General features: G+C 50.6%; 1 protein-coding gene and 1 pseudogene across 8 annotated transcripts in view; both read right to left on the bottom strand.

Annotated features, from left to right (window-relative positions):
• The window catches only part of CAPZB (capping actin protein of muscle Z-line subunit beta), a 147,691-nt gene that overhangs the window by 30,844 nt on the left and 91,150 nt on the right, over positions 1-25,697 (bottom strand). For all 8 annotated transcript variants that reach the window (XM_055262312.2, XM_063631753.1, XM_063631752.1 and 5 more), the window contains exons 3-4: positions 16,576-16,697; positions 9,657-9,770 (exon numbers count right to left, since the gene is read on the bottom strand). In XM_055262312.2, the coding sequence (XP_055118287.1) occupies positions 9,657-9,770; positions 16,576-16,697 (236 nt within the window). The remainder of the gene's footprint in view (positions 1-9,656; positions 9,771-16,575; positions 16,698-25,697) is intronic.
• On the bottom strand, positions 22,963-23,933 carry LOC129472558 (putative uncharacterized protein encoded by LINC00596; annotated as a pseudogene).

The raw sequence follows: 25,697 nt of genomic DNA, 5'->3' as shown, positions 1-25,697 counted from the left end.
CCCAGTGGGACTCTGACTCCGCAGGCCTGGCCCTTTCCAGCGGTGGAAAAAGCCCCCGGGGCACCTGGAACTGCAGAGTTCACTCAGCCAGAGCAAGGGAAGCAGCCCTCCACTCTAGCTGAGCTGTCAGGCCCTTCCCGCTCCTGGCCTCTCCAATCCAGCCTCCACACTACTTCCGAGGAACTTCTTAGGATGCACATCAGAGCTATCCTAACCCTTGGAACCTTCCAGACCCTCCCCAAGGCTCCCAGAATGACACCCAGAGCCCGCGCCCCACAGGCCTGTGCGCCTCTCCCACTGCCCTGTCTTGTTCCGGCCTCCACTCACTGCCCACGACCACTGGGAATCCCTTCAGGGCGTGGCCCAGGCGGTTCCCACTGCTCAGGGCACTGTCCTTGTCCTCCCCTACCACGGTACAGGGCTGTGCCCAGGATCCCCAGACCACCCGAGGCTCCATAATTCGCTACAAGGACTCATAGAACGTGGCACAAAGTTGCCCTTGGGGCCAAGGGTTATTGAAGGGAACAGAGCAAAGGAGGCTGAGGGAGAAGGCGCAGGGGCTGGAGTCCTGAGAAACCAGGCACTAGCTTTCAACATCCTGCTCCATGAAGTCACACAGGACGTGATACACTCCCCCAAGGATGGGCTTGATGGCATGTGTGAAGTACTGTCTACTGGGGAAGCACGACAGGGACTCAGTGCCCAGGACTGTACTGCTAAGCATCCTCTACCACAGCACACAGTGAAATTTCAGATGCCCACAAGGAAAGGAGAAGGAAGGCCATAATGTTTGCACACAGTTCAGGCGTCGGAAGTCACTCTTATCAGGGAGTGGTGAGAGCCCTCCCGAAACCCAAGTTCCCAGATCCCAGCCGCAGGCTAAGCTGGCAAGCAGGCCTCCGAGGGACAGCAGTCTCAGGCCAGCTCTGTTAGCTCTTTCCACTCAAGGGCAACCCCCCTGTAACTGACCCACAGTTCCTTCCTCAGAGCCTTCCCTAACATCCACACCCTTTGCTCTTCCCCACTGCAGGACCCAGCTCTCGTTCCTTTGCAGTGTTTATCAAACCGTACAAGTACTGTGTTCATCTGTTGACTTGTTTCTGTGTTGAAACATGGGCCCCGTGAGGGAGGGACTGGGCCTGATGCATTTGCCACTGACCCTGGGAGCATGACATCATCCCCGGCAGGTTCTCAGTAAGGACCTGGTGACCAATCCCAAGGATTCTCTCTCCAGCTACCGCAGACGGGCACTATCAGCATCTCTGTTCAGCCTCACTGCACCCTGATGATGTGGACTGAGCGGGAATCATTAATTCCATTTTTGAGACAGAGATTTCCTGGAGGCCTCGCTGTGGGAGGTGGTGGAAGAGCCCCATCCCGAAACTACAGCCTTCTCGCATAATCACGAAGCCTGCTACCCCACCAGGTCCGCCACCCAAACGGCCCCATATCCGTGATCATAAACGCACAGAATGTAAGATGCACATACAGATACCTGCTGCACAATTAAAAGAGCCCTGTCACCCAGCAGCCTGGAAGGTGCTGGGTGGACGCAAGGCGTGAGTGCAGCAGGGGCCTGAGGCACAGTGTGTCACTGAGTGACGCCTCAGCCGGCAGGATGGGTAAGGAAATGGAGGCTCAGAGAGGTTAACTCACTCACCCACAGTCAGTCAGCAAGAAAAGACAAATAGAGAATCAAGTCCAAAGCTCTTTAAAGCCAAGGTCCTCTCCACTCCTTGGCCAGGCCTCAGACGCCGTGGTGAGGGTCAGAGGCTTTTGGCGGGAGGTGGTGGTGCCCTCTGCCTGGGAAGCCCCCCAGCACCTCAGTTGCCTGCTCACACTTCTGCACTATTTCCCTGGAAAATCTCCCCATATTGCCCGCAGTTCCTCCATGCTCACATCCCCAGGAAGGGGTGCCCTGAGGGGTCCGGGGCTGGGAACCTGCAGTTTCAAGGACCCCGGAAATCAGGTGTAAACATTTCTCACATGTGAATGTGGACGTCCTGCCCTTCCTGGGCCAATGTTCCTCAAACACGAAATGGCGGGAAGGAGCAGGAACGACTGCAGTTCTGAAATGGCCCAGAGAGGGGACAGGTGCTGAGGAGCCCGGACCAGAGCGGGAGCGGGAGCGGGAGCCAGGGGTGGGGGGGAGGGCGCCCATCCACCAAGCTCCTGGCTGCTCCACTCCTGGAGAGGCCCTTGGGCCCTGGGACTGCCATGGGGACGCCAGCCTTGTTTCACTCTATAAACTTCTTCCAGACAAGGAGGGCTGATTGGAAAAGCTAATTAAAGCTTTTGAAGATTATCTCAGAACTGAAGCAAGGAAGAACACAAAATACCCTCCCACCCTGCTCCTCCACCCCCCAGACTCTGGCCTTCATTAGGCTTTGATTTCAATCAATTGCACACCCACTAAAATTAACTTATAAGGCCAATAAATTGCAACCGCATGTTTGAAGGTATTATCCGCTCCAAGCCAAGAGCCAAGGACTTCAGAGCATGGGGCAAGATGTCTGGTGCAGATGGGAGTAATCATTTTTGGAAGAAGGCAGTGCCAGCCCTTTGGTCAGAACATCTGGTCCCAGGCAGAACCCGGGGCCGGCACAGGCCAGGGCCAGACTTGATGTGAAAGCTCGAGCAGGGAAGGTTTCCTGTCTTCTCCAGGAACCTGAAAAATCGAAGTGTTAATCTTGGGGTTCATGACAGCCCACTGGTTGCTCACACCAGCAAGATGTTCCTCTGACAGTTGCCAGTGCCTGACCTACAGCAAAGTCTCCACTTCTAAGTCTCTCCCAAGAAAGATCACTTAGGTCAAAAGATGAGGTTTTGTGACTGATGAGCTAGACTAGGCCTGGACCTAAGAAAGCAGAGTCGGCTCTGCCGAGAAAGAGTGTCAAATGATCCTCCGAGCCAGCTGCCCAGGAGTCGGCCCGCTCCGCTGTCTTTCCCTCTGCCTTGGTGCTCAGTTCTCGTGACATCCCCTGGATGAGCCAGGCCCATCAATTACAGGCAGAAAACCATCTTGGGGCTTGGTAGAGAGAAAAGCCTAAATGTTGGGGACCAGGTGGGTGGGCTGGCTGGGGAGAGGAAGTGATGAAAATGAAGGTGACTTGAGAGCAGGTAATACCCTCACCTGGCCCCAGCATGCCAGCAAAATGTGCTTGTCATCTCCTAAGCATTTGTGCAAACTGGCTCTTTTCATCTAAAAACAAGGCGGTTTGGGTAGTGCTATCAACAGCGGCTTGACAGTTACTCTCCTAGGGAAAGTACTACTATGATCTTTCTGCCCCTGAGGATGGCAGAGAAGGGAATCATCAGTATGGAACGGACCTGGATGTGAGAGTGCCACAGGGACCCAGCAGGGGCAGGCAAGCCAGGAGCTAGCAGACTTCAGAGGGAGCCATGAGGATACACGGCCCAGACCCCTGCACCCCTATTCGCCTTTTGCCCACCTGAAGGAGTCACGCTCCCAACCGCTGGCCCTTCCAATCCACAGGGGAGAGGGCTGCCACATCTCCAAGGAGTTACAAGCCAGAAAGGCCTGCTGGTCAACCCTTCCCCTGGCCCAGCTCCATCATTCTGACATTGATTCCATGTGCTGATGATTAAATCCAACCCCTACAAAGTCAGAGCTTTTACAGAGCCAGGGATCAAAGCCCAGAGCCTGAAGACAGAATCCACGTCTTTCCCTCAGGATCCAGTGAAGAAGATTTTTCTCTCCGGTGGCAGAGGGAGCCTCTGGGGAGACGGTAAGTTCCGCTATCTGAAGAGGCTGGTGTGGCCCGTGGGCTGCCTGGATCATGCTCTAGGTCTCTGGACCCTCAAGCCTATCTCTTTACCAATGTCTCCTTTCACATATTTTTTATTTTTTAGTTTTCTTTTTTTTTTTTTTCCAGAGACAAGGACTCACTCTGTCACCCAGGCTGGGTGTATGATGGCATGACTATAGCTCACTGTAGCCTTGAACTCCTGGGCTCACGCAATCCTCTTACCTCAGCTGAGTAGTTAGGCTTATGTGTGTGTGTGCCTCTATGCCTAATGTTTATATTTTATTTTTTGGAGGCACAGGGTCTTGCTATGTCACCCAGGCTGGTCTCGAACTCCTGGCCTCAAGCAATCCTCCTGCCTCAGCCTCCCAAAGCTCCATTAATCTTTTTAAGCAAGGCCTCAAAGAGTAAGGACAAAGCTAATGGGCTAATGGGTGGGGGGCAGGGACCTCGTTCCAGACTGTGGCACACACACAGCCAGTGCCTGTGGGTGCTACGTCAGCTGACAACAAACATGCCCACAGACGGCAAGTCCAGTCTTCTGGCATGAGCCAGCAGGGTATGGCGGGGGCAGGAACATGGGCAGGACAGGGTATCCGAGGCCTCTTTATTCCTTTTTTTTGGTCAAATCTCTGTGTGAGCAAAGTCCCATGTGACCTTTCCAGCATCAAGAGACTTTTTAGGCCATAAAAGAAGCGGCTCCCTGGAAGCTGGCTGCAGCACGGTGTCCCCACGGGAGGATTCTGAGCTCCAACGTGGCAGGAGCCTGGCAGCTCTCAGTCATTTGATGGGGTTGGTGGTCATGAGGCTGGAGCTCAAGCCAAACATAGTCCTAACTACAATTCATCAGGAGCCAAGAATTCAGAAGCACCTGGAATCGTTGTGAATTAAAGAGCCTGTCAACACGGTCTGCTCTTCCAACCCCCAACCACCAGGGGCGCAGGCCAAGCTCTAGCTTGAAGTGTGTGGCCTGAAAGTGGCAGCTGCACCTGTGCAGCCCTCCTGGGCACAAGGGCGAGCCCAGCCTGCTCTCAAGGGGTGGCTTCTCCAGCCACTCCCCTTTTCTCCTGGCAGGGTGGGTCTGGCTGAGGCTCCAGCCATCTCTCACCAGGCCAGGGACACCAGCCACTTTCCTGGCCCCTCAGGCAGCAGCTCAGGGTGACCAAGCCAGCAGATGGGAGCACAGGGTGGAGGTCTCCTCTCAGAATGACCCTTGCCTGAACCCATCTGCCAACCTGAACAGAAGACAGGTGGGAGAGCTGTGGCCTTGCTCACGGGACAACAAACAAGTTTTTCTGTGAGAAAGCGTTTGTATGGGGAAGGGCTGGATGAAAGATGAAGACAAAGGGATGGCCTACTGCCTCTCCACCCCATGGAACAGCCTGGTCCCTAGAAAACCGAGTGTGACCCTGGCCAATGCCCCTCAGGAGACAAGGCCACCCAGCTGACTCTCCTCTGCTCCAAAGCCATGGGGAAAAGAGCTTGCATTCCAGGGCCTGCTGTGGTCACTCATGTGGCCACCAACAGCCACGCAGGGCACTCTGGGAATGGGAACTTCTGGAGATGAGCAATGTACCGCAATGGACCAAGATGTTTTTAAAAAAGAAAAAAATGAGACTTGTTCTCATAATTTTTAGACTATAAATGGGTTGGTTCGTCACATGTGGTTCAGCTGGGAAAACGTTCCTCGCATGTGGTCCCAGGAGAGAGAGCTCCTCAGCACACTCCGATGGCACTGGGTGCGTCAAAATTCATGTCTCTGGTATCCCAGATGACAGCTCCAACTGCTGTCCCTTTGGTGGTCTGTGGTCCCTGTCACCCAGGAAGAGCCTGGCCCCACTGCCCCTGCACATGCAAGGGAAGGAAGGGCCTCCTGCCTCTCCTGTGGGGCCGCTCTCCTCCTTCCTCCCGAGGTGCTGGGAACAGAACGGCACCAGCCTGGATCCCACTACACACTGTTGCAGACCCTCGGGGTCTGGGTTATCCAGTTCGACCCCCAACTGGGGGCAGGATGCTGTCTTGTCACCTCTCTTTCAACTCCCCCGAGTCAGTTTACCTTCAGAGAGGAGAGTGTAGGCAAGTCAAAGGCACACAGAAATCAAAAGCCACCTTGCAAATACACATTTCCCAGGGAAGGGAAAGCCTTCACCAGAGGCAGCGTGAAGAGTGAGGCCTTAGCTATGACTCCCGGCTCCCGTGGTTTTCTAGCTGTGTTAACCAGCTTGAGTACTTATCTGAGCCTCAGCTTCATCAGCTGAGGAATGGAATAACTCTCACTTGTCCTATAGTCACTGTAAGGATTCAATGATTATTCTGAAGAGTTTTAATAATAATAGGGAAATTCTCATGATAACAGGCCAAAAAAGCCCCTGCAGAAGCATGCACCACATATCATTACGTATGTGAACGATGAGATGGGAAGGGAGAACAAGGGAAGCAGAAGTCCCAGATGAAACTGGGCTCTTCCCCAAGGCTGGCCCTAAATGGCAAAGTAAGGCAACACATCTGAATCACTTTATTAAGGGAGTAACATGAACACTTAAGTCTCATAAAGAATCAGAATCCCCCCACCTCCATATCTCAACATGCAGCCCAGTAATAAGCCAGAGTACAGCCTCCTCATAGAACAGAAGGGGTGAGGCCAGGCAACTTCCTCAGGCTTAGAGGATGGCATGCATGGCACGTTAGCTCCCCAAGCTGGGAGAAAATCTAGCAAACACTTTCAAGGGGGAACTTTCCACTTCCACCTTCAAACTTAGCTGAAAGGTCAGGCTGTATTCCTGGAGTATCCTGAGATGGCTCCCGAGAAGCTTACATATAAAAGGGGCCAATTTTGCCCAAATCTCTTTCAAATTGACTTCCAATTTAAAAGAGGCTGAGGGTGTGCACTTGCTGGTTGATAGCTGTGTGTGCACATTAAGAGGCACCAGTCTCAGGGCCCTTAGACAGGTGAGTTTGCCCCTGCCTCGGAGACCCTGGCACAACCAGCCCCCCTGCCTGGCTGGCTTCCTCAATGTCAGACCTCAGTCAAGTGTCTCCTCAAGAGGCCTCATGGGCCGCCCTACATAACAAGTCAGCTGCTCCCTGTTATCACCAGCAGCAATGACTTGTTCACTTGTCCACTGTTAGTTTTTCCACAATGGAGTGTGGTGAGGGCAGGGGTCTCATTTACCACGTACGAGTTGCATCCCTGGTACTCAGCAAGCACCCAGCTCATGGGAGGCACTCAAATGTCCGCTGAGTAATAAATCGATGTTGGACTCTGGAGCTGGATAAGGATGGTTTGATATCCCAGTTCCACCACTTACTAGCTCTGTGAACCTGGGTAAGTTATATCACCTTTCTGATCTGTCAGCTCGTTTGTAAGAGGGGGATAACCCTCCCTCATGTGTTCTTGTGAAGACCAAATGAGACAGAGAACACCTGGAGGCCCATTTGCATGGCCACTGGTAACTGTTATCATCACCGTTGTTATTTTATTACCAGTATTATCACTTTAATATTAAACAGATTCTACTTGGGCATTCTTGTTTAATAGCTGGATTGGCTTCTTACCAAATGGGCAGGTAAAAGAAGATAGTAAAAAACAATTACAGGCCAGGTGTGTGCGGCAGCTCACGCTTGTAATCCCAGCACTTTGGGAGGCCGAGGCAGGTGGATCATGAGGTCAGGAGATCGAGACCACGGTGAAACCCCGTCTCTACTGAAAATACAAAAAAATTAGCCGGGCGTGGTGGCAGGCACCTGTAGTCCCAGCTACTTGGAGAGGCTGAGGCAGGAGAATGGCGTGAACCCAGGAGGCAGAGCTTGCAGTGAGCTGAGACTGTGCCACTACACTCCAGCCTGGGTGACAGAACGAGACTCCGTCTCAAAAAAAAAAAAAAAAAAAAAAAACAATTACAAGTAAACTACCATAGAGCAATGAGTCAGCTTTTCAGTAGCACTGGGGAAGGAGCTATTCCACAATAGGAAAAAGTTGTAGATGTAAGAATCTTTAAAGACTGAAGCCTATTTTAACTGTGAAAAATCAACAATTTGTGGGAATTTCAGACAAATATGGGTTCAAATCCTAGCTTTTCACCTCCATGTCCTGTGGTCTTGTGTGAGTCATTTAACCTCTTGGAACCTTGGTCTCATTTGTAAAAGGAGGAACAAAATCATCTTTCCCAGAGGTTCTTGTTAAGGAGTAAAGATAATGTATATAAAATATTCATACATAATAGATACTGAAGATAAGGCTGTATTACACATTGATGCATTTCAAGGACACTGAAATGTTTAGGGCCCTTTATTCCTGTCTTCCTTAGATCTGTGCTTGGGTATTTCATTCTACTAAGTGCTATGGGTTTTCTGTTTGTGTGTCAGATATTGAAAGTATCACTTTTCCTCCCAAATCAACTTCTAAAAGAAACTTTTTAATTTTTTGAGGCAGGATCTCACTCTGTCGCCCAGGCTAAAGTGCAGTGGTGCCCTTACAGCTACTACTGCAGCCTCAAACTCCTGAGCTCATGTGGTCCTCCCACTTCAGCCTACCAAGTAGCTGGGACTACAGTTGCATGGCACTATACCCAGTGAATTTTTTTTTTTTTTTTTGTAGAGATGGGGTTTCACCATGTTGCCCAGGCTGGTCTGAAACTCTTAGGCTCAAGCCATCTGCCCGCCTTGGCCTCCCAAAGTGCCGGGATTACAGGTGTGAGCCACTGTGCCTGCCAGAAATTCTTTATGTGTTACAGCAAGCTGCTATGAACTACACAGCCACTCCAAATACTTGCAAAGTGAAAATACACTAAGTAGGGCAGCACCAGCTTTTTGACACTGTTTGGATGATTCCTTTTCTTATGTCCATTTTCTTGCCTACATCCTAGGCCAGGGGTGGGTGAACTACAGACTGGGGGCCAAGCCCCACCCACCTCAAAGCTCAAGAGGTGAATTTTACATTTTAAAGGTTCAACAGAAAACAAACCAAGCAGCAGCAACAGAGACCTTATGTGGCCTGCAAAGCCTAAAACGTTTAGGATCTGGTTCTTGACAGAAAAAAGTCTGCCAACTTGAATTAGTATTGCCTATTTTACAGTTTTGCTGTATTTTCAGTATAGAGCTTAATTATAAATGAGATTCTGTTGATTATGGCTAACTTTCTCTGGAGCCCTTCCTTGTAAGCCTGAACAATTAAGTGACATGTTGGTGCTGCGGTGCTGGGAGGCAGGATTAGACGGAGCAAGAAGAAATCTCAACAGATCTAGCAAAATGCTTTTTAAGGCAGGTGCCGAGGCCACAAACAACTCAGGATTCAGGAAGATGTTTGCTGCTCTGCTCCTGCCCTGTAAGGACTGCATTCATCTTGGCCTGGGAGCAGCTGGAGGCGGAGGCCCCTGAGCTCCAGGTCAGAACTGAGCCTGTGGTATGGCAAAAAATCCATAGGGGCCTTTTGAGATAAACAGGCCTGACTTTAATTCCTGGCTCTACCCCTTGCTGTGGACAAATACTTTAATCTGTGTCTTAATTTCTTAATCTGAGAAACGAAGACTAAACTAGCTATGTTTGTGAGGATTTGAGATGCTATGTAGAAATACCTGGCACTGTTTCTTACACACAGTAGGCGCTGTACCAGTGGTACCTGCTGTTATTATGAATCCATGATGCAGGGGAACAGCACACAATGAAGTCTGATAGCATTCTATGACCAAGTCATCTCATAACCAACCCAACCACCAAACAAGTGCCCTGCATCCTGCTATGGGCGGCTCCCAGTTTTAGTTAGGTGAGCCAGGTAACAGATTCAAGGGAGAATGCTTGGCCGGGTAACAGATTCCAGATAGAACACTGCCACTTAGGATTTACCTCTCAAAAATCACAAGAGCGAAAGTGCAACAGGAGAAAGTGACTCACAGGTCTCGATACTGGTCAAAGGCATTGTTGGCTTCCACCTCCAGCTTTCTCAGCCGAGCTGACGGCATGGCCCCATCCTCCAAGGGAGGGTCATACTTGTTACTCCATGGTGACCTGGAGGGAAGGAAAAGTATATACCATGAATCGTTCCATGAAGACATGGTCAGTGAGCAGGGAGCCTGAGCCCTGGCTATCTGAAATCTCGGAGGCAAAGCCGCTAACTCCAGCAAAGATTTTTCTGGGTCCTAGCAACAAACAGGGCTTTCTGGAGGTTTGGAGAACAAGGGCTCTGATGCGGGCAGACTGGGGCACACGCCCGTGCTCCACCTCTCACTGGCTGTGAATGCTCAGCAAGTGTCCCAACTCCCTGAGCCTCACTTTTCTCCTGTGTAAAATGCGGCTGCTACTTGCTCCGCACACAGGGCTGTCATGAGAAATGAGACAAGCAGATCAAGCGCCCAGCCCAGAGCTTGCCAGGACTGTCAGTGTTCAACAAATGCTAGTTCTTTCCTACCCACTTTCTCAGTTTTGTGTTCACCATCAATTTTTTTTTTTAGAGTCTCGCTGTCGCCCAGGCTGGAGTGCAGTGGCGCGATCTTGGCTCACCACAACCTCCGCCTCCTGGGTTCAAGCGATTCTCGTGCCTCAGCCTCCTGAGTAGTTGGAATTACAGGTGCAAGCCACCAGGCCCGGCTAATTTTTTGTATTTTTAGTAGAGACAGAGTTTGGCCATGTCGGCCAGGCTGGTCTCAAACTCCTGGCCTCAAGTGATCTGCCTGCCTCAGCCTCCCAAAGTGCTGGGATTATAGGTATGAGCCACCATGCCCGGCCATGTGTTCACCACCTTATAGTTCAACAGATGCCCCTCTCTCCTCCCTGACTTGCTGGAGGCTCTAGATAAACTTTAAGACCTTCTTACACAGTAAGCGTTTAGAAGAGAGCTGTCAGTTACAGAGGCAGGCAAGAGACACGGCTCCACAGGGAAATGCTGATTACATCAGCAAACCTGAGCAATCAGGTTCTCCACATGAACAGAGAATAGCTTTTCCAACATTCAAGGGCTATGCACACATACAAAGACTGCTAAGTAATGAGAACCAGTCTTTTTGCAGCCCAAAACACTTGCTCTATTTCTTGAAATGTATTTTGCCACATCAGGAAAGCATTTAATCACACAGAGAACCGGAAAGGGGGTTATAAGGGAAAGATCTACTCATTAATTCCTGCAGGTGGGGTTCAGAGGGCCGAGTGTTCAGATAAAGTAGAATTAAAAAGGTGAGAGAGGAATGAAAAGACAGAGAAGACAACATGGAATTCAGAAAAAGTCCTTCACACTCTTGGTCTAAACGCCTCTGTGTTTCCACTGTCAGAGACCCACACTGCCTTTTCCGCATCCCCTCCTGACCACAGCATTGTGATGTGGAATGCATGTTAAGGAAAAAGAAAGTATGCTCATCATCTTCCAAACCCCAGTTTTAACGAATTCTGCACACAGACATCTTTCTTCTTGGTAAGTGATGCTCCACCAGGCACCTACATCAGTAGATCATGGAGTGTGGAACCAGAACAAGCTGGGTGGCCTCTTCCACCAGCCACCCGCAGACAGCTTTCTCAGAGGCTGGTTCACAAACGGTGTGTAGGGGAAGAGTTGCTGTGCTTGGTGTCCCCAAAGAGTTTCCAGGCAGGCGTTAACTCCTGATCACCTCCAAGCAGAAGGAGCCTTTGGAAATCCTTGTTTCCAAGCTGACCACTTTCTGCTGCTCACTGCAGTTTTGGTAGAGACTTTGCAAGAATGGGGTGAGACACCCCCTGCTGCCCCATGACCAGCAGCCAGCTTTCATGGTCACACACCAGCTTTCATTCGCACACCATGGGAAGGAAACTGTCAACAAGTTGGGACCCCATATGCCTGGGAAGACAGGCGTGCCGCCCACAATCGATGCCTCAGTTCTCCTGAGAAGCCAAGCGTGGGCTAACCTGTCAGTTCTTGTAGCCTGTCGCTCCTCCCTCTGAAACAGGGCTGCCCAACAGAACTTCCTGAGACGATGGAGATGTTCTAAATCTCTGCTGTCCAAAACAAGTCACTAGCCATGTGTAGCTACTTGCATACTTACAATGTGATCAGTACGACCAAGAGACCAAATTCTTAATTTTATTTAATGGGAATCAATTTGAATGTAGACAGCTCACTCTAGAACCTCAGCTAGGAGGGGGGCAAGAGCCTTTTCTGTCATCTTCTCTTCAGGTTGCTCAGCACCTAGAACAGTGCCTGGCACTCAACTACATGCTCATTTAAAAAAAAAAGTGATTTTAAGAATGAATTTGGCCAGGCGCGGTGGCTCATATCTGTAATTCCAGCACCTTGGGAGGCCGAGACGGGAGGATCACAAGGTCAGGAGTTTGAGACCAGCCTGGCCAACATGGTGAAACCCCATCTCTACTAAACATACAAAAAATTAGCTGGGTGTGGTGGCGTGCACCTGTAATCCCAGCTACTCAGGAGGCTGAGGCAGGAGAATCACCTGAACCCAGAAGGCGGAGGCTGCAGTGAGCCGAGATTGCACCACTGCACTCCAGCCTGGGCAACAGAGGAAGACTCCATCTTAGGGAAAGAAAAAAAATAGAATGAATTCTTCTTGTCCAATCACAGTTGTAAATAAATAAAAATAAAAAAGAATGAACTCTTACACCCCCTCCACAACAGAACCAACCATTCCGTCCTGCCTGCCACTCCCTCTCACACACAGGTTGATCCTCATGCCTGTCATATTCTTGCCCTTCTTCCCTCACCCTCGACTGCAAGAGGCCTTTGAGAGCAGAGAGCCTGTGCTGCCTGCCCTTGTCCCCAGTACCCGGCCCTGAGTCAGTGCCAAGCAGATGCTGCTGGTGGACTGAAGCCTCACAGCCCGGGAGAGGAATAAAGGGGAATTCTGCTGGTGTTCCCTTCTCCAAACCAAGAGATGGAGCAGCTTTCTGGCTTTTTTATGCTGGTCACAGGCATAGCATCTAGGTGCTGTCCTTCTTGGGAGCATCTTGCTCTGTCGCCCAGGCTGGAGTGCAGTGATGCAAACATGGCCCACTGCACAGGACCATAGGCATGTACTACCATGCCCAGCTAATTTTTTTTTTTTTTTTTTTTTTGAGACACAGTCACACTCTGTTGCCCAGGTTGGAGTGCAGTGGCACGATCTCAGCTCACTGCAACCTCTGTCTCCTGGGTTCAAGCAGATTCTCCTGCCTCAGCCTCACCTAAGCACTAAAAAAACAAAAACACCAAATCAACAAAGGCCTCTCATCAGATCTCAGAGACAAAGATCCAGGTGAAAAGATGCTGTCACCATGATTTATCTATAAACAAGGCGTGGTTCTTCTGCTGGCCAGGGGAGTGGATAAGAATCTGAGGGTGTGGAGCTGAATTCCCTCCTTCCCCTGGGTGGCCCTTTGAGATTCTGCAGCACACTCACACGCAGGACCATTCCCACAGTTCGATGACAGCCATCGCCTTCCTGTAGGCTGGGAAGACCCGACCCAAGTGGCGTTCATTTCAAGGCACCCTGATTAGACACAAGAGCCCATCTTTCGGGCAGACTGGGGACCTGCAATTTGCAAGAAGCCTGTAACTCACTTTTCTACTGGCTCACAGACGATAGCATTTCAAGCTGTTAGTCCTGAAGCCAGGGTAATTGTAGCTGAGGGAAATATCATAACATTACCCAGAATATTCTTAGTGGAAGGGGCACTCAGAACACATTTAAGAGCTTAAATGGAGGCCATTTGAAAAAAGACAGATGGACAGGAATGCTTAGATTTCAAAAGTCAGGCCTTTCATTTCCCTCCGAGAAGGCTTTTTGTTTCAGCTAACAGGTTTCAAACGGTGCTGCTGGCAACGGTCACACCATAAGGATCTTATTTAAGCAAACCATCAAACACAGTCGGGATGGAAATCTGTGGAGAGAATCAGAAGACCTGAGGTTTCATATCGAGAAGAGGAGACAGGAAAGGCATACTTTCTGCCTCCACACCCCGGGCTCCTCTCTAAAGGCCTGAGATCCCCCAGAGCTGGTGGTGGGGCCTCAGGAATGCAGGTGGGGGACAAAGGGGTGACCTGGAAGGGCTGCAGGTACCAAGTTTCCCGCAGAGCCTGGCCTGGCCACGGACCTAGACATGATCCCGTCCTTCTACCAGCTCCCGCAGAACAGCTGCCTTACACCGTCAACTGGAGTTTTTAGGTGGAAATAATACATATAATAATGATGTTGATTAAGCAAGACCAGTTCAAGGACCACCTCCTCCAGGAAGCGTTCCCTGAACTGCATGCCGGGCAAGGATACTTCTCCCTGCCTGCTCCCTGGCCTGTCAGACCACTCAGGCTGGTCCACCCGCTTCATCAGTGGCTCCCTGGCTGGGCAATGTGGCTCACACCTGTAATCCTAGCAATTTGGGAAGCTGAAGTGGAAGGACTGCTTGAACCTAGGAGTTCGAGGCCAGCCTGGGCAACAAAGTGAGGCTCCCCCATCTCTACAAAAAAAAAAAGAGAGAGAGAGAGAGAGAGAGAGAGAGAGAGAAAGTCAAAAAAATTAGCTGGGGCTGGGCGCAGTGGCTCATACCTATAATCCCAACATTTTGGGAAGCCAAGGCAGGAGGATCATTTGAGGTCAGGAGTTCAAGACCAGCCCGGCAAACGTGGTGAAACCCTGTCTGCACTGAAAATACAAAAACTAGCTGGGCGTGATGGCGTACACCCGTAATCCCAGCTACTTGGGAGGCTGAGGCAGGAGAATCTGCTTGAACCCAGGAGACAGAGGTTGCAGCGAGCTGAGATCATGCCACTGCACTCCAACCTGGGCAACAGAGTGAGATTCTGTCTCAAAAAAAAAAAAAAAAAATTAGCTGGGCATGGTGGTACATGCCTATGGTCCTGTGCAGGGGGCCATGTTTGCATCACTGCACTCTAGCCTGGGCGACAGAGCAAGATGCTCCCAAGAAGGACAGCACCTGGACGCCATGCTGTGACCAGCAGTTCCAGGCATAGAACGAGCCCTTCAAGGATGAACTTGATCAGCCTCAGGGCTGTATCACCATCTATATGCTGGGACATCTGCAGCCACATCCCCAGCCTAGACCTCTCTCCTGGAACTCCACATGGTACATCCACAGCCTACCTGGTATCTCCACTTTGATCTAATGGGCCTCTCAAGCTTAAAGTGTACCTATGCCAGCTCCTCCCCGAGTCGTCCTCACCTCAATCAACAGTGGCTCAAGTCCAAAGCCTTGTGATCATCCTTCACACCCCACCTCCTCTCCTTCCATCCCCATCCACCTGCAGAGGCCGCTGGCTCTACCTTTAAAAGTGACCTCAAATCTCACCACTTCTCACCATTTCAACTCTAGTCTGTGGTCTGAAGGAGGGCAAAATATATTCTCTACCTAATTGCCATTTAAAGCTAGGAAAGGTACACCATTATAAAACTGTTGTCTAGTCTCTTGTAAGTCAGTATTAAACTTTTTACGTGTATGACAAGGTCTGTGCCATTCAACATTTCACATGTGTTACTTCTTTTATCCCTCCAATAAATAACCCTGGGTTAACGTTTATTACCCTCAGCCTGGCCTTCAAGACCCTGCCAGACCTGCCCTGGCCATGCCTCTTCCCTCATCTCCGCCCCCACTGCCCTTCCCTCATTGCCTTCTCCACCTCTGGCCTTCTGCCAGCTCCATCCTGGTGAGCTCATCACCCAGGGCCTCAGCACCCAGCAGGCTCTTCCGCAGACCTGGACCTTTTCACCCTCCAGTTCCCACTTGTGGGACAGCCTTCCCTGCCTGCTCGTCCTCTCCCTCCCTCCCACTGTCCTCTTTATTTTCTTCAGGAAGCATTCTGTTGAGTGAACAAATACTATTTTTCCATTTTACAGATGACAAAACTAAAAGACCAGCGACAATAAGTGATTTGTCAAAGTCCCATTGACACAGGGAGCGGTGCTGGTTTGAAGCCCACACTAGCTGACTCCTGATCATTTTTCCTGCTTTGACTTCCCAGAAGCCTTGCCCCATCTCCAAAGAGAGCATTAGGGTTAAGCTTCAAGACAGCCCTGGTTCTGTGGTCTCCAAATAAACCTAAAGCAGGCTGTGTTCCTCTACCGTTCTCCAAGGCAGTGACTACTGCAATTCATCATGGAAACACTGGGCCAGTTTAAGGATTCCCACTCTTAAAAAATAGAGGTATAACTCCTACATGCCCTTAAAACCCAGCTCAGACATCACCTCCTTCAGGAAGTCCTCCTGGAGTTGACCATGGCCTCTTCTGTGCTACCCTCCCACCCTGAACAGACATTGCACTGGCTGTATGAATCACATCATACAGTTATCAGTTACCCACTGTGTCTCCTATGCTAGACCTGGTGATCAGACACCCCGGGCAGGGACTAATGTCAACTTAGTTATTTACAGCCTTGGGCGAGGTGACGGAAAGAGAGAAGAGAGTTGTGTATCTGACAGAGCTGCGTTCGTAGATCCCTTAACCACAGAGACCCTCCCTGCCCTCGGGGTCCCCATCATATGTGCACCCTGTACGCTGCCCTTTGCAGGACCGAATGCAATTATAATAGAACAGTTGTTTTTGGGAACAACATCCCTCTCCCGTTAGACTGGAAGATCCATGAAGGCAGGGGGCCTTTGGTCCACTGCTCTATATCTCATGCTTGTGGGTGGCACTCTGCTGCACGATTGGAATAACAGATGGAAGGAGGAGAAGAATGGGGAGGACAAGAGAAGAAAGGAGAGGAGGGCAGGGAACAAATGGAAGGAAGGCTGGGTGGGCTGCCAGCTGCCCAAGTCCAAGGTCCCCATGCTCTGCAGCAGGCACCTACGGCAGCCCGTGTGTTGCTTGTGTGCCTGCTGCATCCCTGGGGCATGAGCTCACCTATAGGAGTCCCCATCTCTGTTGTAGTCACACAAAAGGTAATCCTTTCCCACCACCTTGTCTCTGGCAATTTTCAGTGGCTGGTCAACAGAAGACAGGAGATCCTCACATAGACTGGGGACCTGGCAGAGAGAAAGGACAAGGTCGAAACACAGGTTAAAATAGCACACCAAACTCAGGTGGCTAACAATACTGCAGCCATACTATGGTCAGTACCTTTAACATCTGGCCCTGGGTACTGAGCCAAAATTACGGGCCTGTTCTTTTCTTTTCCACGTGTCTGACACCAACTGTGTCCCTCTATAAAGAAACGCATTCTTGAATTACAGTGGAGCGTGATTTCTAATGCAGTCTTCCTTCCAAAAACTGTGTGCAGCTTTAATTACCTGGTCACCAGGGTGGCCTAGTAAATTTAAGTGTGTATGTGCTTGGTATTGGTCTCTGGTGGGCAAAGTACAAGCTGAAGTCCCGAGAAGAAGGTAAACATTTCAAATACACAGGAATCTAAAGAACTCGGAGTAGAAAAACTCATCCGTGCCGGGAACTCCCACAGGCTCCTATGCTGGGTGGAGTCTCCAGTACTTTCCAGGCCCCTAGCCAAGTGTTACCAGTTGGCTTGTAGAGTCAACTCTATCTGCTGCAAAGAGAGCTTCACCCCGGCTCCCACAGCACAGAGCCCCAGTGGGCTCACCTCCGGCTAGCCCGCCAGGGGGCCGCCTCACCGAGAAGGATGACCCCGCGGTCGGGGGCTGGCAGGACTCAAACTCTGGGCCAATGTTGCAACTCTGACACAAGGCTCTGCAAGTAACCAGGCCACTGGCCTCCTCCTCCCAAATCAAACATCAATTTCTACCAAAATATTCCAGAAAGGGATGGCAGCACTTTCGGAAATGGATTCCTTCAGGCTTGAGTCACTTCCACGCTGTATTTTTCAATGTGCTGACTTATTTGTTTCACGGGCCTGGGTTTATGGGGGCCCCACCGTATCGTTTACCAGGAAAGTGCCGCCAGTTGCACCAATAACCCTTCCCAATGGAAAAATTCAATCCTATGGCAAAGACACCAGCAGAGCAGCTCAGCAGATGGGCTGACAGCAACAGTGGTTCCTGTGTTCTTCCAGAAGGCCCTTGCCGCCATCCAAGAGACAGGCAGGGACAGGGAGTCCCACCACCACAGGAACCACCCAGCCTCTATGGGCTCCTCTGCTGCCCCTCCAGGGTGCTTTAGAACTCAGCTTGGAAAGCAATGCCCAGCACAACTGAAGGACTGTAACCCCGCCTCGTAACTCACAGAAATTCTGGCCTTGGTGAGATGATCTGTTTCTTGTACAGGGGACAGTACCCAAAGAGACAGACATACACCACCAACCCCTGTGTACAATGTGCTGGGCTTACAGGTGTGAGCCCCCCAGCCTGGCCTGTACCTGTGCTTGTTTTCAGAATTCTTTCTCCATGTGTATCTGCCCTTTCCTAACAAACATAATAAAAATGGGGGCTACTTTCAAAGTTGGTTTTGGTGATAATATCATGCCCCTTACCATTTCCATGTGCCTGCCATGCACCACGCACTATGGCAGGCCCTTTACATAGAGCGTATTGTTGACTTGAAAGCTCACATGCATTCTGCAAAGTGGGTATGCAAAGCCCCATTTTACAGATTAGAGTTGAGGCCTGGAGCCATAAAGTTACCCAAGGGCCACACAAGAAGCAAGCAGTGGAGACAGAAAACAAAACCAGGGCCAGATGAGTCCAAAGTCCCTACTCCTCCCACTCTAACTTTGGTTTAATGTCCAGCTAAGGGGAAGGACAGTGCATGCTAAAGGCACCCTCTGGTGGCAAACAGCCCTCTCCTAGCCCCAGCCCTGCTTAGCTGTGGCCACAGAGCCCTTCAATTGGAAGGAAGTCCTGGCTGAGGAAGGTCTAACAGCTTCCACCCAAGGCCATCTGGGACCTGAAAGAGGCCTTGCTGTGCTGCCACAGCCAATGAAGCCACCTCGCCTAACACATCACGCCTGTCCCTAAGCATCTCCATTTATAATGCTGGGCTGCTGCCTTGGCTTATCTGTTGGGCCTCAACTTTTGCCTGGAACCCATTCTCTCTGGTTGGAGTCCTGACACCATCAGCCCAGTTTTTCCTCAATTACAGTAGAGACTGAGCAAACAGGATCTGAAGTTAGACTTCCTGACTCTACTGCGTACAAGCAGCCTTATGGCCTGGGTAAGTCATTTTACTTCTCTACTAAGACTTGGTTTCCATACCTGTAAAATGGGGATAATAAAACCAACCCGTCTAGGTGCCCATGCCCATGTGATTTTGAGGACCCACATGAGATAATGCATTCCGTGTTCAGGGCAGAGCCTGGCACAGGGAAATGCATGTATGTTACTGCCTGACAGATTCAGGTTCCTTTCCCTTCCTTTAGACAATATCATCTGTCACCTGTTACTCTCAGATGGCAACAATAGCCTGGATCACATCTGAATTCACTGTGCTGCTTCAGGCATGGGGTACAAACGTACCTGTGAGGATCCGGTGCTTCACCCCAGTTCTGCCTGGAGCCAGCTGTTTCCCTTCTCCCGCCAGGCACACTGCTTGCAGCTAAGTCCCCCCAACGTAGGAAAGCTCACAAGAAAATGGGGTTTGGTATAAAAGAGGCTTGACTCTACTCCTATCCAAGAGATTCATCTATGAATCTAAAGCATCTGAATAATTTCTTCCTAGCACTTAACACCAGGTGGAGTATTTTTTCATTGATCAGTTATCTGTGTCCCTCACTAGAATGTAAGTTTTACTGGGGCAAGGACTTCGATCTTATTCACTGCGGGATTCTCAGTGCCTGTGGCTGTGCCTGACACACAGCAAATGCTTAATATATTTGGGAGGAAGGAAAGAAAGGAGGGAAGGAGGGAAGAAAGGAGGAGTTTTACAACACGGAGCCTCCCAAACTCCAATCAACTTTATTTTAAAATTAATAAATTGGCAGGTAATAGGAATCTTTAGCAAAAGCGCTTGTCCAGAACTAAATTCGAATGGATGCTGATGACAAGTTTCATGTGTGGTTCCAACCCAGCACTCTCAGATACGAACCACGGTATGGTAGGAAAGCACTGAACAAAGAGAACCAGAGCTGTCATGAAAGCCCTGGCATTTTTTATTAACGTATGACCTCAAGGAGCCACAGCAATGGTGGAAAGAGTGAGAACTAAGAGACCTGGGTTCTAGCCTCTGCTCTGCTGTGAGCTGGCCACAGAACTCAGGCAAAGCCCAAGACTGTTCATTTGTCAAACACAGTAGATGAGCTGCACAGAGACAGACCACCCTTGAAGATCTGTGACGGGACTTCTGAAAGCCAGTATGCCAGGTACTAACCAATCCCAGAAAAACATACATTTAAACTGGAACTCAAAAACTGGCACGCTTGTCCTACAGTGAAAAGCCTCTGGGACTTGATATGGCCAACTGACTCCACCCAAGCAGGCACGATTTTTGCCTTTTGAATCAACTCTCAAGTTGGGCCATAGTTTTGGCCACATTTCCATCAGCCCTGTTTCTTTTGATCAAAGATAATCTGCTCTGGAATAATAACATTTTCGTTGTCATGGGGAATGAGAAGTGTGGAATAATACATGGTGTGCCCACAGACTTGGACCACAGCAGCCACCCAAAGGTGCATTAGTCATGACCTGGCACCACCACTGATCCCGTCTCATACCCACGCCGTCTCTTACCTCTGCCCGAACGTCCTCAAACAACCACACAGTCCCATTCACCACTCCCTGAACAAGCATGTGCATTCCTCCACTTAAACATCTTCCCCACTGAGGGATGCTGGATAAAACAGAGGAAGGCCAGTTCAATCTGAATTTCAGATACACAATGAATAACATTTTAGTATGAATACTTCCTAAAGGTTACATGGGTCATGTTTTTTTTTTCTTTTTCTTCAACGAGATGGAGTCCAGCTCTGTCACCCAGGCTGGAGTGCAGCGGTGTGATCTTGGCTCACTGCAACATCCGATTCCCCAGTTCAAGCGATCTTCTCGCCTCAGCCTCCCCAGTAGCTGGGACTAGAGGTGCACGCCACCACACCTGGCTAATTTTTGTATTTTTAGTAGAGACGGAGTTTCATCATGTTGGCCAGGCTGGTCTCGAACCCCTGACCTCAAGTGATCTACACATCTCAGGCTCCCAAGGTGCCGGGATTACAAGCGTGAGCCACTGCGCCTGGCCAGGTCATGTATTTTTTATTATTATTATTTTTTGAGATGGAGTCTCCCTGTCACCCAGGCTGGAGTGCAGTGGAGCAATCTTGGCTCACTGCAAGCTCCGCCTCCCGGGTTCACGTCATTCTCCTGCCTCAGCCTCCCGAGTAGCTGGGATTACAGGCGAGCGCCACCACGCCCGGCTAATTTTTGCATTTTTAGTAGAGATGGGGTTTCACCATGTTAGCCAGGATGGTCTCGATCTCCTGACTTCATGATCTGCCCACCTTGGCCTCCCAAAGTGCTAGGATTACAGGCGTGAGCCACAGCGCCTGGCCAGGTCATGTATTTTTATTTGCTAAATCTGACAGCCAATCCCCACTGCTCTCTTAAATCTTACTGATCCTTCAGTGCCTGGCCCAAACTCCAAATTCTTTATCAAGATGTCAAATTCTTCAGAATTCCTGCAGTAACACTAATATCAACTGAATCCTAAATGCTTTGGGGATGGCTGTTCTAATACTGCCATCTTACTGCTTTCACCTTACTCCTTCCTCACCACTTAGCATTTTTCATTGTGAACTGACTCCACACCTACAGAGGCCAAGACAGGCCCTTCAGCCTCAGCGCAGCATCACGCCCGCTGCAGCAGGGATCAGTCAACGCATGCTGATTCCATGTAAGTGGATATTAATCCTGTGGTCTGAGGTCATATTACAGAACCAGAATAAAGGCAGTGTATCTCTGTAATCTAACCAGTCCCTACACTCATCTGAATCCCGGCCCCTGCCCCCTACTCATGTCGAGTGCTTAGAGCAGTGGAAGAAATCACATTAAGTGTCAAGACCCTGGGTTTGTACAGTGATTTAAATGAAACGACAGGTCCAAACAAAGCTGAGAGTTCACTTTGGGGTGCGTGTGGCACTGGCTCTGTAGCCTCCAAAGCCAGGGAGGGCCTCTGAGGAGGAGGAGCGGTGCCGACACGCAGCAGCCGGATGGTTTCTGTCTAAACCACCCATCTGAACTGCCTAACAGCCTTGGAGGGAACGTTCAGATAACACCAAAGGTGTCAGACCAATCCAGGCTGTTGAGGGGATTTAAACATAATTCCCAGTGACTTGGAATAATAAACACTACACTGGTCAGGATAGTGCCTGCCGTCTTTCTGGTGGGAGTTCAGAGCTCCACCAGTTCCTCTGCTGCCACAGGAGTGTGCCCACCCCAGGGAGCAGGAGCCACAAGTCCTTCACCACCGATATTTTCACCGGGCTCCGTGGTACCCAGGGGGCCACTGGAAAGACAGGTGGGGAGTGGGTAAAGTGAACTAGGGCAGGGAGAAGAAAAACCCCCAGAAGGTAGAAGGTAAGGGAGAGACTAGGATGCCATTGGCAACGGCCTCAGGTGACACCTGAATAATAATCCGTGGAAGGACCAGGTGATCGTAATAGCCCTGTCCTGCATGGCGGGCACTATGCTAGCAGCTCTCCCTGCCCTTCCCTATGATCCTGACAATGGCTCTTCATGCAGACATGCGCTCCAGTCCTTGTTTTAAAGAAGGGGAAACAGGGCCTTAGAGAAATAACTTGACCAGAGCCAGGCAGCTACAGGCCAATGGCTGAGGAAGGACATGCAGACACATACAGCACAGCTAGGTTCAAAAAGAAACGACAGACATTCTTGCTTTTGCCCAAACTGAACTCTTTTTTTTTTTTTTTTTTTTTAAATCATCCAACCCAACAGCTGATCACACGAAGAGATACAAATCAGAAGTTTCCGGCCACAAGTGAGGTTCGTGTTTGTGCCGCCATATGGTTCTACTTTGCCTCTTCCTCTTCTCCATTAGTTATTAATGTTGAAAAAAATTGTTCAACCAGAAAAAGAAACTTGAGATGAACCCTTAAAAAAAGCACAAAAGCCAGACCAGCTCAGACCCATGGAGTCTAACCCACGGCGCCCTTGTCTTTAAGAAGTGCACCCTTGTACCTCGGTTTCTAAAAAAATGGCCAAATGAACACATTCCATCTTTTGATCTGCCTGTTGGCCGAGAGCCCACCACCAGCGAGATAGGAATCAAAAACAGATTCTGCGTACTTGGGTGCGCTCAGAGGAAACCGCCACTCCAGGATGCCGCAGCTGCCGACGTCCAGCAGAGGGCTCTGTGACAAATTGTTCCTTTTATTTTTCCAGAAGGCCCAAAACTTTCTTTAAAAGATAAAAGAGCATTTCGAGTGGCACATACACTCGTGTCAGAAACAAAATATACAGTGTGGCATTCTGTAAAACCACCAACCTCGAAACCAAACAGGTTCAAATCCTGGGTCAGTCACTTGCTGGCTGAGTGTAACCTTCCCAAGTCTCTGGAACTGGGGGTTACGACACCCATGTCAAGGAGAAATTCATACTGTTCCATAAACCCCGAATGCCCGCTCCAGGCCCGTGTCAGGTGCAAGGGCTCAGCACGGGAAGAGATGGACATGGGCGGCCCTGCTCTGACAGCAAAGTCCAGCCACAGAGGCGTCCCCAAGAGGCAAGGGTAGGCTGGGCATGGTGGCTCATGCCTGTAAACCCAGCACTTTGGGAGGCTGAGGAAGGTGGATCACTTGAGTTCAGGAGTTCGAGACCAGCCTGGCCAACGTGGCAAAACCCCATCTCTACTAAAAAAATACAAAAATTAGCCAGGTGTGGTGGTGCGTGCTTATAATCCCAGCTACTCAGGAGGCTGAGGCAGGAGAATCACTTGAATCTGGGAGGTGGAAGTTGCAGTGAGCCAAGATTGTGTCACTGCACTGTAGCCTGTGCAACACAGAGAGATTCTGTCTCAAGGAAAAAAAAAAAAAGAGGCAGGAAGTGAAACTGCGGGAGATGACAGAAGGGGGTTGCTGTGGGGGCTAGTCAGCAATCTAGGAGGTGGCACAGAGATGACATGTGAATAATGACCAAGGAGCCAGCCATCCAAGGCTGCAGGGAAAAATAACAGGGGCATCCCAAGCAGAGGGAAGAGCTGGCATGAGGCTCTGCTGCAGAGGCCACTGAGGCAAGTGCAAGAACAGAGAGGAGCAAAGCGCGGCTGGAGTGAGACCCAGCGAGGCAGCACCGCCTGGGTCACTCCAAGTGTGAGGGCAGGCCCTGGCACACTGCTTTTCTTAAGAATTAAAAAAAAAAAGGCCAGCTGCGGTGGCTCGCTTGAGCTCAGCCTGGGCAACACAGCGAGACTCCGTCCCTACTCAAATAATAATAATAAAAATAGCCAGGCATGGTGGCATGTGCTTGTAGTCCCAGCTACTCAGGAGGCTAGGGTAGGAGGACTGTTTGAACCCAGGAAGTTGAGGCTGCAGTGAGCCGTGTTTGCACCACAGTACTCCCGCCTGGGTGACAGAGTAAGAACCTGACTCAAGAAAAAAAAGTGTTTACTTATGTATAATAGGTAATACATTCACATAGGTCAGAATTCAAAAAGGTACAAGAGCACATGCTGGGAAAGGCCTCCCAGTGAGGGCCTGTAAGCTGGCTGCCCTCGCCTAGGGAGATGGCCTCCAGGTCAGGATCCCTTCAGTGGGGCTCCCGTCACCGGTCTGTCCAGGTGGACACGTGGCCTCCACCAGCCTATGAGAGATGCAGGGACCCCCACCCCACCACCACTACTCAGTGTAGAGAAAACACAAGCCCGCTCCCCAACTCCCCAAGGGCAGCTTCGTTACAGGGACCTCAGTTTGTCATTAGGAACACTGAGCCACGGAAGCACAGCTTCATGTAGCCGAGGCTGGAGCTTCCGACACATTTTGCCTAATGGCTCTCTGAGCATGGCCACCCCTGCAATGAGAAGGCACCTGCACAGGCAGCAGCTTCACACCGGGCCTGAAAGTCACACCCGGGTGGCCAAGCTTGTTTTGGATGGGAAGCAGCTGTGCTCCCAGAGACTCAGGCAAGTGGTAGCCCTGAATAACCAGAGGGGGGCCCCAGGGGCTCCTGCTCACCCCAGGAAGCATCAAAACATATCTCCTTAGGATAACAGCCACGTGAGCTATGGTATGGTGCACCTATTCGGAGGCAAGATTGAGGGCACCCCCCACCTGTGGATGAGAAAACCCAGGCATGGGGAAGCTGCTGGCCCCAGCAGTCCCAGCCAACACAAGGTGGAGAGGAACGAGAATCTCAATTTGAGACTGACCCAGCTCTTCCAAAGACCAGACCCCACCGGGTCAACAAGGCAAGCTGCCCCCATCCCCAGTCAGGCTCAGGGGACAGGGGAGGAAAAAAGAATAGAATCGGGGGAACTATGGGACTGTGAGGACCAAAGCTTTCTCCCCCAAGTGCCTGGTCACGGCAGACCCAGGGTGCCCGGGATCGCCTGGGAAGGGCTGCACAGCTGGGCTCTCCTGCCGCCTCACCGCAGCCCACAGCAGATCCGACATGTGACCTTTCCACTCTGGGCCTCGGGGACTCCTGGCGTGTAGGCAGGGGCTCAGTGCCTACCACCCAGCAGAGCCTGGTGAGAAATGGGCCCCTCGCCTGCCAGGGCCACACACAAGAGGACTCTTCCAGGTCCAGCCTCTCTCCTCTTTAAGCAGTCACTTGGCGCTGAGGGCCATATTTTTTTGTTTTGTTTTGTTTTTGAGACGAACTCTCGCTCTGTTGCCCAGGCTGGAGTGCAGTGGCGCGATCTTGGCTCACGGCAACCTCTGCCTCCCAGGTTCAAGCGATTCTCCTGCCTCAGCCTCACGAGTAGCTGGGATTCTAAGTGTGCACCACCATGCCCAGCTAATTTCTATATTTTTAGTAGGGACGAGGTTTCACCATGTTGGCCAGGCTGGTCTCAGGTGATTCGTCCGCCTTGGCCTCCCAAAGTGCTGAGATTACAGGCATGAGCCACCTTACCTGGCCAAGGGCTGTATTCTTTAAGTGCAAGCACAGCCTGCTTTC

Source organism: Symphalangus syndactylus, chromosome 22 (genome assembly GCF_028878055.3).
Source record: "Symphalangus syndactylus isolate Jambi chromosome 22, NHGRI_mSymSyn1-v2.1_pri, whole genome shotgun sequence".
In the NCBI taxonomy this organism is placed as follows: Eukaryota; Metazoa; Chordata; class Mammalia; order Primates; family Hylobatidae; genus Symphalangus; species Symphalangus syndactylus.
The sequence above is the reverse complement of the archived record's forward strand: the minus strand, read 5'-3'. Positions and strand labels throughout refer to the sequence as shown.